Source organism: Melopsittacus undulatus, chromosome 1, assembly GCF_012275295.1.
Source record: "Melopsittacus undulatus isolate bMelUnd1 chromosome 1, bMelUnd1.mat.Z, whole genome shotgun sequence".
Classification (NCBI taxonomy): domain Eukaryota; kingdom Metazoa; phylum Chordata; class Aves; order Psittaciformes; family Psittaculidae; genus Melopsittacus; species Melopsittacus undulatus.
The window spans coordinates 23,303,035-23,316,255 of NC_047527.1; the positions used below are offsets into that span (position 1 = coordinate 23,303,035).

Sequence of the window (13,221 nt, forward strand, 5' to 3'; positions counted from 1 at the left end):
AATATAATGTACAGTGTTAATCTGCTTTATTTTGTTATTATGAGTAATGTGATGTCTTATACTCATATCAATTTATAATTATGCCCAATCACATGGCAGGGGGGAAAACAAGAACAACAAACAACAGACGGATGTCATTTCTGTTTAAATTCTCCATGTAAATTATAAACTCTTGTTAAGTTAGACTGGGTTTTCTTCGCAGAGCACAACATCCGGATGGAATCTCATCAACAGAGCAAAAACTGAGACACACCTTTATCTCAGTTTTTTAAAGGTAACCAAATACCTTGCAAGCAACACCCAGCCTGGTTTATATTTCCCTGTTTAATCCTTAAGCCTGCTTTCTGATATTACTTCTGAATATAAATCCTAGAGACAACAGCAAAATGCAGACATTTTGGCAAAAGATGAGACATGCACGAGACAATTCCATGTATTGCTGACACCACCACCATAGGATGGTGCTTACTGTCCAACATGGAAATCTAAAGGGTGATGATACACTTCTCGTGAACAGTGTGCACTAGACACAGAGCACCCCTCCAGCTCCTCCAAACTGCACTTCTGTTTATCAGAACTATTATATCTTCCTGTGCCACATATTCCAGAACATTCAATTCTAGCTTAATCCTGCTGAACACCAGAACACCACTGGTAAATCCAGAGTCCTTAATACATACTAAATTGTAGCCTGTTACCTCTTGGAAAATGAGAAACCAAGCTCTCTTTCAAATGAGACACCTGAGTTATTCCTATAATTTGGTGATATAAGGAAGAACTACATTATATATGGGTAGTTAAATACACTTCTTCATAATGGTAAACAAGTTCGTGGGAAATAATTGACTGTTCATCATTTAGCAAGGAAACCTTAACCACTGTAAGGCTATCTCTGACAACTCTATTGCAGATGCAAATTGACTGAGTTTAATTCATCACAAATTTCCATTTATTTGTTCTGGTAGGTTGCTTACTGTTAAGAACATACTCTTAGGAATTGCTTGTAAGTCTGCTTTCATACAGTAGGAAGTACAGCAGCTGACTTCCTAAACACATCTGCATTCATCTTGTCTCTGTCTTGGAAATATTAACCCTCACTGAGAGCGCAAATCAGGGAAAATAAAAGCTAACTACTTTATCTTAGTCATACAGGTACAGCATAACTTTTCTGGCGGAAAAAATAAAAATCCACACATATTCCAATGATTTATCTCCAAACTGGTTTTACACTACTGCCCTTTCTGTCATGATGTACTTTGAAAAGGTGGTTGCTGGCAGGAGAAACAGATGAGACAATACACAACATTTTTATCCTGATAACCAGTCGCAGAGTTCATGTGTTCCTTGCATCACCTGAAATCAACCATCTAAAATGTTCCAGATCCCACAAAATTAATAAATGGCAAAGAGTTCCTTAGGTTACACATTATTAAGGTAAGACAACAAAGACTTTTCTTTGTATTATCTTTTGTTTTAAAATGTAAAATATTAACAGGGAAATGCAATGAAGCAGAAATATATAAAGCAAACAAAATTTATTTATATTGCCAACATATGTGGACCATTTGTCATCCATTCTTGGGAAGTTAGCTATGTTTGACAGCTGTGGCAGATATCATCATGAAATATCTGTTTCAGAACTGTTTCGTGATAGAGTACCTTGGGTCAAGCAGAACATGTATATGTGTGGCCACATCACTTTCTGTTAAATGCAAAACAAAGTTTACATTTATAATTAAAACCAGAAAAAAACACTTTCAGGCAGAACTGGAATCAGTATTTTAGGTTAGAAAGCTGAACTTTTCAACAAAAATAATATGGAATTCGCAAGACCAGGGAGAAAAGTGCTGCCAAGCAAATAAACTAAAGACATGATTTACCTTGTGCAACTGATAGTACTGTTCTGCACCTATTCCTCCTTGCTCTTCTCCCGTCCATAGCACCAAGCGGAGAGTCCTTTTGGGGTGAAGTCCTACAACACATTTTGAAAAATTGGTTTTAGTAGTAAATATCTGTACATTTGAGCATTTTTTGCATTGGTCACCATGCCATGAATGAAAAGCCTGGGTTTCCATTCAGCCATCTCTACCTTCACTAAACACAACCTATTTCAAACAGTGGGGTTTGTTTTTATGAATACTTTTTGTTTGTTTTGGGGGGAAGGACTGGGGTGTAGGCAGCGAGCTGACACTAGGAAAAGTGGGCTGTTGTGGTGCTGCTACAGGTAGCAGCAGAAGAATCACGGTAGTACAAGAGAAGCACACTTCAGGTGTTTGAAAATCATAACATAACTTGACAGATTTCTGAGACAGATGCTGCTCTCATTGTGGTGGTGGTCCGCAGCAAGTAATGCGTGTCTGCTTTCAGCAGATCCAAATCAAATTTTCATGAGAATTACCATTGCTTTGCATGGTTAATTTATTACAATTAATTGAAAATGAGCTGTTTTTTATTGGAAATATTTACCCATTTCAAGAAATGAATGGCTCTGCAATATTATTTTGCTTTTTATCAGAGAAATGAAAAGCAAAGAATCTAGACTTTGGAATCTGAAATACAATCAGTTGCTGAATGTATTCCTGGCTTTTTAAAACAGGGCAAACACAAAGCTGTTTTCTATTTTGTTATGGTAGCTCAATAAGAAAGATAAGTTCTCAGATAAATTTTGAAACCATCTGTGCCATGGCAGAACTGAACAGATAGAAGTTGTTGCCCTTTATTTATTTGATTGATTCTATTCATAACCAAATACATTTGAGACATGAAATGTGAGAGCATGGAAGAGCAAACAGATCAAGAATAAATAGTGTTCTCTGTTCAGCGTGATGCAAATTATATTTGAGCAAAAGTAAAGCCCCCCCCAACTATTAAAAAAAACCCAAAACCAAAAACCCCAACAACGACACTATCACAAATGATAAAGCATAAATCGCCACATAAACTTCTGTTCTGAGGAGAAATATTATCAGTATCACTGTAAAAACTTATTTCCTAGCTGAACTGGATGAAGTTTACAAATAGACCTGACCTTCACTGTTTGTTTTCTCTCTCAACACAATAAAAATCAACTGAAGATTTCTTTCCTGAAACCACACATTAGCAATCCTTATAGCTGAAGGCAGTGTATACAAGGAATACTCAAAATCTGAAGAAAACACTTTGGAATTTTCAATATTTCATAATGAAAATGGGTCGGAGCAATCCCAGGCACAGCTACAGGTTGGGCAAAGAAGAGATTCACAGCAGCCCTGCAGAGAAGGACTTGGGGGTGTTGATCAATGAGAAAATGAACATGAGCCAGCTTCAGTGTGTGCTTACAGCCCAGAAAGCCAACCGTATCCTGGGCTGCATCAAAAGGAGTGTGACCAGCAGGTCAAAGGAGGTGATCCTGCCACTCTACTCTGCTCTCGTGAGACCTCACTTGCAGTACTGTGTACAGTTCTGGTGTCCTCAACATAAAAAGGACATGGAACTGTTAGAACAAGTCCAGAGGAGGGCCATGAGGATGATCAGGGGACTGGAGCACCTCCCATATGAAGAGAGGGTGAGAAAGTTGGGTCTGTTCAGCCTGGAGAAGAGAAGGCTGCATGGAGACCTCACAGCAGCCTTCCAGTATCTGAAGGAGGGCTATAGGGATGCTGGTGAGGGACTCTTCATTAGCGACTGTAGTGACAGGACAAGGGGTAATGGGTTAAAACTTAAACAGGGGAAGTTTAGATTGGATATAAGGAGGAAATTTTTTACTGTTAGGGTGGTGAGGTACTGGAATGGGTTCCCAGTGAAGTTGTGAATGCTCCATCCCTGGCAGTGTTCAAGGGTGTTGGATGAAGCCTTGGGTGCCATGGTTTAGTGTGAGGTGTCCCTGCCCATGGCAGGGGGGTTGGAACTAGATGATCTTAAGGTCCTTTCCAACCCTAACTATTCTATGATTCTATGAAAGAAATGCAAACAAGTGGTTTAAAGCTGTATTTCCTAAATGTTGATCTGTTAAGATAATCAAATAGTGATTAGATTGAAGTTAGAAAGATTCTAGACACAAAATAACCACAATTGTGTAGCAGCTTGGTTAGAAGAGGTGGCTCTAAAGACAAGATACTGTCAAGCATAGAGTGGCTGCTCCTGTAGCGTGGTTCCAATGGCACTGCAGTTTAAGCAGAAAATAGAGTTGTGCGTGTTGTATCACAAAATACAAAGCAGTGAAGCCCAGTCTCCAGCCCACAGCGCCAAGGCTGAAGATGCCTGAGACAAGGAAGCAGCATCTCCTGCCTCCTCCCAGGCAAAAGTCAAGACGGATTAGTCTGCCACTGGTGCCCTAAGAGGAAATCAGGTCAGTGACCAAGGGCATCCTCTTCGTAAACCCATCTCCTGCTCCATCCTCTGTAGGACCTTGAGAAGGTCTCAGCTCACTTGAGAAGAAGTTTGAGATTCTTATGGCCCCCTCCTAACCTGTCACTGCATCTATTGATTAAAGCTGCAAAAACAAAGCCCTATTAAGCTTCCATCTTTCTAGTCCCAGACATGGTGTATCAGCTCTTCCAACATCACCTGTTTCTGTCAGCAAATTCACTTCTGTGTTCTACTGAAATTAAATGGGCAAGTTAATAAATAAATAAATAAATAAATAAATGGACTATCGGGGCAGCTATTTTAAATACAAAACAAAGTGTACAGAGGAAAATTTCCTCATTTTCTTAAGGGGAAAGTGATAAGTACTTATCTACCTATTATTAAAAGCACAGCTATTTTGACCAAAGAACATCAAACAAACCCAATATTCACAAGTAAAACTGCTAAGAATATTCTCAATGCACATTTTTATTAAAAATATGAAGTACTACACTTGTTATTATATATATATATTTTCTTTTTTAATGAAATATAACTTTTTGGCTTGCTTTGTAGAAACTACTGGCTCCTAAGCAAGGTATCATCTCCACAAAACAAAAAGTCTTTCATATCAAAGCCAAGCTATGTCTTGAATAGGCATGATAAAATAGCACTTGTACTAGAAAACTATGTTCCTCGATGGGTGCCCTGTGCAGAGAGGTAGGTAGCAAATTTTGAAAGGAGAGAAAACTGTTTCACAAATAAAATAGTGCCTCTGCTCTTTTTATCTATATAAATGACATATTATGTAGTCTTAAAAAAAAAACAAAACCAACAATAAAGAACACAAAACAAACATAAAAAAAAGAAGAAGATATCAGAAGAAAAAAAATTGTAAAGTTACCTAGAGCATTTAAATAGATCAATTTGGCAAAGTGCAGCAGGTTATAAGAACATTCACTGATGCATCAGTGCATGGATTCTGCCATGCCATTCTTTCCGGTGTCACTGGGATCTGAGGCTGTGTAACTCAAATGAAATCAAATGAAAGTTGCTGGGCTCAGCACCTGTTCAAAAGCACTGAAATCCCAGTTTCCATCCTACTGCTGCATTTCAATAAAAAGAATAGCAGGAGTTTCCAGGAGGATAACCTTGAAAAAGTGATAGCTGGTACTCAAATAAATTGTTCTTTCTAAGCTCACGTAACTAAAAACAAAACCAAAACAACTATAGATCCTCATCCAGCCACAGACTGATTTACAAATCTCCAGTGCTTTAGAAAAATGAAGCAGCTTTTTTTTTCACCTCTACCTTACTCTTAACCAGGAAATATTATCCATGGTTTATCACAGAAGTGCATTGTACTGATCAAGCTCTACATTCTTACAGTTTATCCAAAGCATAAAAAATACTGTAGGGCACCTGGTCTCCTAAGTCAAAGAATGAAATCAAAACATTGATATGGTCTATGAATGACTAAGGAAATGTGTGTAATAAGTACAGGAGGACCCTTGCTATATTATACTTCCTCTGCGCTGGAGTGGTTGCTAGCCATTTTGTTGTCCTCAAGTACCACAAACATTTCTGTCATATTAAGATGCAGCTTTTATTGACTCTTATGTTTCTTTTAGGTCCTTATAGAGTACTCACACTTGCAGATATCAGCAGCAAGCCAGGATTAGCCAAAATACCAAATGTTTGAGAAAAACAATGACTAAGTGGTATTAACTGATCAGTTTGACTTCAGCCTCAACTATAATGAAGTATTTTGCCAAAAGCTTTTCTTTCATAACTTAAATAAAAGATAACTGTCAGTAAATAACATGGAGATGTTATATATTTATATACACACATTTTACGTTCATTTTAAAGTTAACACAGATATTTACTAGACATGAGAGTGTTTATCAAATCCACACATGTCCTTATACAAGTGGATGATCTCCTTGTGATCACATACTTACCAGGATGCAGTATAAGACCTGAGTTTTATGTCCTATATACTTTGGTCATGCTTGATAAAACTGAAACATTCTGACACAGTGAAACTGAAATTTACAGTTGGTACAAGCATAAATTATGCTCATCTGTCACATGTAATGTGAAAAAATAAACCTGCTTCACCCTCAAAATACCACATACGCCTGGAGGGACAACTTGAATCGTGTCTTTTTTGAAATCAAACCAGAGATCAGTAGTGTAAATACTAAATTTCCTTCAGTAAATATTTACCATTTTATAAACATAAATATTGACTGATGCAGTGTGTTTTCTAAGAAGACAGCATATAGATGGCTAATCAGACTTCGTCAAGAGAAGCCATTGTGTTGTTATAAGAATGATCATCTCTTGAAAACATAAAAGCCATTCCACCTTCGTGAAAAAGGACTTTGTCCCTTGCAAGCAAGGCATTGGGATCACCCACAAGCAAACAGACAAAATCTAAGGCTATTCAAGTTATAAGCTTCAAAAAATAAGGCAAACCACACCTCAAAAAAAACCCCACCCAATTTTAAGAGTATTACTTAATCCCTGATTATGATATATTTTTAATTCGCTAGTGAAGCTGAAATTAGATATGGGAAAGCTTTTTGCTTGGGAAACTATCTTTGTTTTGTTCTTAAAATGGTCTAATGCAATGCAATCTCCTTGATTTTTCTCTGTTAATAGGCGTTTGTTTGCAGCATTAAGGATGAAGTGCTCCACAGAATAGCACTGCAAAGTGAGTAAACCTTCGAGTCTGAAGGTCTGGAGTAAAGAGAAATTAGGTATTCTGGAGAAGAGACACGGCATCACAGAAAGAAGACAGAAAACAGGCAGGTCAGGGACTGAAAAGTAGGAAATTAAAGTGCAGGCAGAAGCCAAACTGGACGCTGCAGCTTAATCTGGCCTGAGGCTGACAGCATGCTCAGAGCCACGTTTTGGGGGATAAGAGGACACAACTCTACCATAGCTGAAGAGCAGGAACAGCTTTTTGGAAAGGCCCCTGCAAAGAGGGTGCAGGGAGATAGCAAGGGCTGAGGTGAACCAGGCTAAGGAAGGATTGGGGCTTGCAGAGCTCCAGTCGTTGGCCAGCAGCATTGATGGTAGTGTAGCAACACTGAGATTAACCCAAGCCATTTTTTTCCCTGTTTTAAGGGAGGCTGATGAGTTTACAATGGAATAGAATGGGAAGTTTTAAAGAAGAGTGGAGGTGGGAAATGCAAGAGGTTTTAGGTAGAACTACTTTAAGAAAGCAATGGAATATCCAAGAGGAAATGTCAAGGAAGGAGCTGGGTATACAAGACTGGAAGTGAAAGCTGTGAATGATTTGCAAGTCTAGCAACTAAAAATAACATGGATTAAGCTTTTGACTGGGGAGATGGGGAGAGAAGAGGCAAGCCAAGCCCAAAGACCAGTGTGATGGGCTGAAATTGAGCCAGGCAGCAACACTGCCAGAGCGAGGGTTTCCATGGGGGCAACCTCCTTGCTACACAGCAGTACAGGCAGGGAGAGTTCAGACAAGAAGTGTTGACAAACACACTCCCCTGCACATGTTCCTTTAAACAAGGAACTATTCAGTGTAGTGACATGAAGTCAACTCAAGTCTTGTCTCCTAAAAAAATAAAAGGAAACCTGGTACTTGCCTGTGTAAAATAGCAAAGTATTGCGCAGAGGACTCCTCTACCCCCTGCCCTGCTCTGATCCTGTTACCATGTTCTCCAAATCCCACAAAAGGAAGAGGACACTGTCCACCTTTAAAATGGACTTTGTTCCTCTCTAGGGACACCTCCTTCCTTAAAGGAATATCTTAAAGGTGTTTGGAGAACTCATCACATTGTGGGCCAGAAAAGATTATGCAAGGCCTATCTCCCACAGTCTCTGGGATTATAAACCGCAGCCATGGTTTGATCTTACTTAGTGGTGGCTTCACTGCCCTGCTTTTTTGGATCAGAAAAAAAAACAAATCCTTTAGACTGTCCTCAGGGCAGATGAGTCAGAAAGTGCACCAGCTACACTTGACTCTCCACATTGAAAATCTGTGCCTTAAAAAAACCCTGACAATAAGGACAAGATGCCCCTGACTTTATCTGGGAAGGATTTCAGCCTTTCATCGTGTCAGCCATTGTACAGATGAGAGAAAAAATCACAACAGACTCTGTGCCCAGGTTTTCAAGATTTTACAGATCAACAAAGAACTCATTTTATCTTGAGATTCTTGGGTAAATGAAAGTTTGCAGAGAAGCAGCACTCCACAGGACACAGGGCAATATTGCTATGGAGGGCTGTATGCCTACATTTACCACCAGATTAACAACTTTGTATGTCTGCAGTCACTCCTCTGCTATGCCAACCGAGTATGAAAATTGAAGATTCAAGCATTTGCCAAATATGCATTGAACCAAAGGTTGAAATGAAGGCATAATTGCAGTTGCAGTGTAACAGCATATGCAGATATTTCATACCAAGTAGATTTAATAGATTTTCAAAAGGTGAAGGTCAGAATAAAATATGCTACTTTGGGAAAGTGGAAAGAATGTAAGAACAAGGAGTTAGTATCAGGCATATTTCATTAAAAAACCCCAACAAAACCTACAGTAAAAACAGGCATTTAATCATGTTTCACAATGTACCTGCTAGACAGAAAACAACTGCACCACCACAGCTATAGGAAATTTAGAGAAAATGTTTAACAAAATTTTTGGCAAGTAGATTAAAGCTGCAGTTATATGACTTTAATTAAACTAGCAGAAAAGGAATGACTTCAGTGATCATTTCTTTAATAAAACATATCTTTAGTCCTTATATATTAGCCAGTGAATTTGGACTCCAGGAATGTAACTTCATACAAAGAATATAGCGAACTGCATAAAAAACTGTCTTACGATTTTCCAATCACATTAGTCATGGGTATAATTCAGATGAGAGCTACAATTCCAATTCTAAATAAGTTTTAAAGGGAAAAAACTGCTTAAACAACTCTTTATGGATTGCATAAAACATAATACAGGTGGTATCTTACAAATTTTACTTGCTTTGTTTTGGAAACATTTCTGTGTTTTTTTTCTGTGCCTTTCTCCTGTGAAACAGAAATTTGGTTGTGCCAGATCCATGTATACATCTATGGGAAAGGTGACTCATGAAACTCCCCATAATGCTGGCAGAGAGAAGAAGAGGGGAAACTACACATAGCACCTATCACCACACACATTTCTCCCCTTCTTATGTGTGAATAGATCATCGTCTAGGAACGTAGGAAAGCCTGTAAAAGGTGTGATGGCTGGGATTAGACTTTGTCAACAATCATCCTTCCCTCGTCAGGCTGCTCTAGTGGCAATGGCATCAGGCATCCTGCCTGGGGTGCAGAAGAGGAAAATGTGCCCTGTTCATCTACTTGACTCCTGGTATTCACTGGGTCTGGCAGCTGCCCATAGCAAATATTTTTTTTACATGTAGAACCAGGATTCCCAGAAGCACTTGAAGGCACGGTCTGAGCAGGAGACTTCCTGGTCTAATGTGGCACACAGACATGACTGAACATGAGCTCAGTGCACGGGACAACAGCAAACACAGGGAAATGTTTACTCTGTACCACAACCCATCACTACAGTGGTCTTTGGAGTGCAGCCCTTCCTGAAGTCTACACCTATTACCTCAACAGAGGCAGGAGTTCAGATAGCAGTAACTGGTGATGTCTTACACTGCTGCAGTTCAAGTGATTGAAGGGAAAGAGGATAAGTTTGTAATCTGGCAAATTCACAGCACAGCCATTGGGCTTCTTCCAAAGATGCACCCCATAAACACATACCAGCAGTGGACACGTGTGCACCTCTGGGTTTGGCAGGGCACCAAGAGTAGACTAGCAGAGGAGCAAGCGAGACCCAAACACAGCCAGGGAAAGGTAGAAAACACATTTCTGAACAAGGAGAGAGAGCTTGTGGGTAAATGTTGCTGAAAGAAACCTGAGCTGTGAACAAAGGACCTGGTGACTGATTCCTCCTGTGCTAGCAGCGATGAGACTGAAAATAAAGTAGACTGTAGTGTCAAGTAGCAGATCTCATCAGCTTCTCTTCTTAACAGGTTGGAAAAAAGGCTCCAGCTGTTCTATTTTAAAAGAGACACAACAGTTATCATGTCTGAAGTTTTTCAGAAGCAAGCAGTAAAATTCATCCACCAAACCTGGGCTCCCTACAGCAGTTAGGAAGTTTAGAATATTATGACTGTAAAGCTAACACTGCCATATGAACACTTTCTAAAGACATTTCTCTATTGTTACTCAGTTCCCTCAAGCTCCAATTAGGGATAAAAGCCTCACGTTTGTAGCTCTGTAGCACAGGGTGGCTTTGGTGGTGCTCCCCAGCATGGGAGCAGGGCACAGCACTTTGACCTCAGATGGGAAATGCTCCTCAGCCAAGTGACACAGGAACACAGCCAGATCAGGAGCAAAGAGGCAGCACTGGCTAAAGCTCTGAAATCATCGATACAAACTGCCTGCTTCTTGCTCAAATACGCTGTACTGTAGTTGTACTAGTCCTGGGCAAAACCAGCACGGCAGCAGCCACAGGTTTGAAAAGGTGGGAGAGGAACACAAATACCCCCTTCACAGAAACCGACAACCAACATCCAGAGCAGCACCAAGTCCCCCAGGCTGCCTGTCCAATCTCTATAGCCAACTAAAGGCAAAATAACGGCACCAAAATAAATCTGGGGCAATTTTATGCTGACTTTTTATGAGTAGTGGCTTAACTGGTCTGTCACCTCACCTGGAAAGGCAGCTTCTTTTGTAAACATCATGTGACACAGGAATAGAGCAACTGTGTTTCAAATGACACCAGAGCATTAACCAATTCAACATGAAAATGCTGTGGGAAATGGCATTGGCCATCTCCAGAGATGCCCCTTTTTGCACACAAACTAACAAATGTAAAACTTGGGAATTAGAAATGCAACCTGAAAACAAGTTGGGTTTGAGATTTCTAGACTGTAATTAGCAACATAGCTGTTGTTCTGCAAAACTGGAAAACACCCGTTTGCTTGAGTGCTGCCTCTCCTACAGCTTCCAAATGCCTTCACATCACATGAGAGCTCATGCAACACCCCGTGGATTCCCTTGGCTTGAAGATGGGAACCCCTCAGCCTTTCTTCCCTAAAACACCCCCAGAACCTTCCCATCACCTCTAAACCACCCCAAACAACAACCTCACTACTGCCATAGCAATATTTACTACCTATCACACAGAGTTTGCAAGCAGATTAAGAAGAAAGAGGCCCTGATGCTTACACCAAGGCTGCTGATTAACCAGAAGTTCATCCTGACGGGGAAGTCATAAAAGTGAAGTTTCTTCCTACCTCTCCCTCAGCTGGGACACAAATGTGCTCATCCATCTCTTCTCAATCACCCATTTGCAGAGAGTACATCACAGCTTCATATTCTAAGTATTTCTGTGTCTCTATCAAGTTTAGTTAAAATCAATAAAGAAGTTAAAAGCTGCAGAGGGCTGGGGAGTGCAGCAGCTGCCAGACACAGCTGCAGGCAAACTGTGCATTGCACAAACTTACTGCCTCCAACACCCTGCTGCAGTTCTGAAGGGTAATTTCTTAAGCATCAGAAAGCCTCAGATAATCCCAACAGCCCCAGCTCCAGTGATGGAAATGGAGTTTACCAGTTTGGACCAGCTCACAGACTGCCTCAGCACCTCTAAAGATGTCTTTATTTCCAGAATAAGGAATCAAGAGCAGTAACAGGCTGAAACTTTCATCTTCATTCACATAAACAACTTAGAATCATAGAATCATAGAATATTTAGGGCTGGAAAGGACCTTAAGATCATCTAGTTCCAACCCCCCTGCCATGGGCAGGGACACCTCACACTAATCCATGTCACCCAAGGCTTCATCCAACCTGGCCTTGAACACTGTCAGGGATGGAGCATTCACAACCTCCCTGGGCAACCCATTCCAGTGCCTCACCGCTCTAACAGTAAAGAATTTCTTCCTTATATCCAGTCTAAACCTCTGCTGTTTAAGTTTCAACCCATTACCCCTTGTCCTATCACTCTGTGGAAACACTTCCAGTTTCCATTTTTTAAGCACATAAACCATGCAGCAGCTCACCACAGAACTTGCCAATCAATGGTATGTATAAGCTTCAAGGGCTCCAGGGAAAAACAAGTCTGTTTTTATTTCCTTTGTGCTTCGTTAAACTTCAGCATTAACTGGGAGAAAATACCTCTTTGGATAGCATTAGTCAATACAGCCACTACTTGGTGAGGTTTTTTGGGATTAGCTACTGGCAGAGCAAGCAACTGTGAGAGTATAGTTGACACAGAGAATTTGATATGGGTGCACTGAGGAAAGAAAACACTCCGGTCCAGAGATGCCTACAGCCACGTTCTGGTTCCAGCAGGTGCACAGGCCAGTGCTGACACTTGGTTATACATTGCTCAAAGAGATGTTTGAAGATTGAAGTTGCAGCTGCACAGAAGAGAAGAGATAGGGTTTAGTCGTCTGCACAGCGTGGCTGTGGAAAAGCCATTTAGAGCAAGATTCACCCTGCTGAAATGTAACCATCTAAATGTCAGTATTTGCTCTGAATTTGGTGCCTGGTTTTCTTCCTGTAGAAGAAGGAGAGGGAATGACACTGCCACAAGAGCCCACTTCCTGTCACCCCAGTGTGGAAGATGGAGAGAGAGACATTACAGCTCTGAGAAGCAAAGTATTCAGACAAACTTGAAACTTTCAACTTTTTAGCTAACTGTACTGTTATAGCTCTAAACGTATTTATAAACTACAGTAGTTCACAGCCTGGCCCGGTTTTTAAAGTCCTACTCTTTTGAAATGTACATGAGGCTTTACATGAATTAAATATTTTTATTCCACACGCTGGTGATATAATACAAAATTATTTCAGTTCAG

The 13,221-nt window shown here is 40.3% G+C and overlaps 1 protein-coding gene across 1 annotated transcript in view; it reads right to left on the minus strand.

Annotated features, from left to right (window-relative positions):
• Nucleotides 1-13,221, minus strand: part of CPQ (carboxypeptidase Q) — a 153,455-nt gene that overhangs the window by 43,168 nt on the left and 97,066 nt on the right. The window contains exon 6 of the mRNA XM_005150879.3: nt 1,881-1,972. Within this exon, the coding sequence (XP_005150936.2) occupies nt 1,881-1,972 (92 nt within the window). The remainder of the gene's footprint in view (nt 1-1,880; nt 1,973-13,221) is intronic.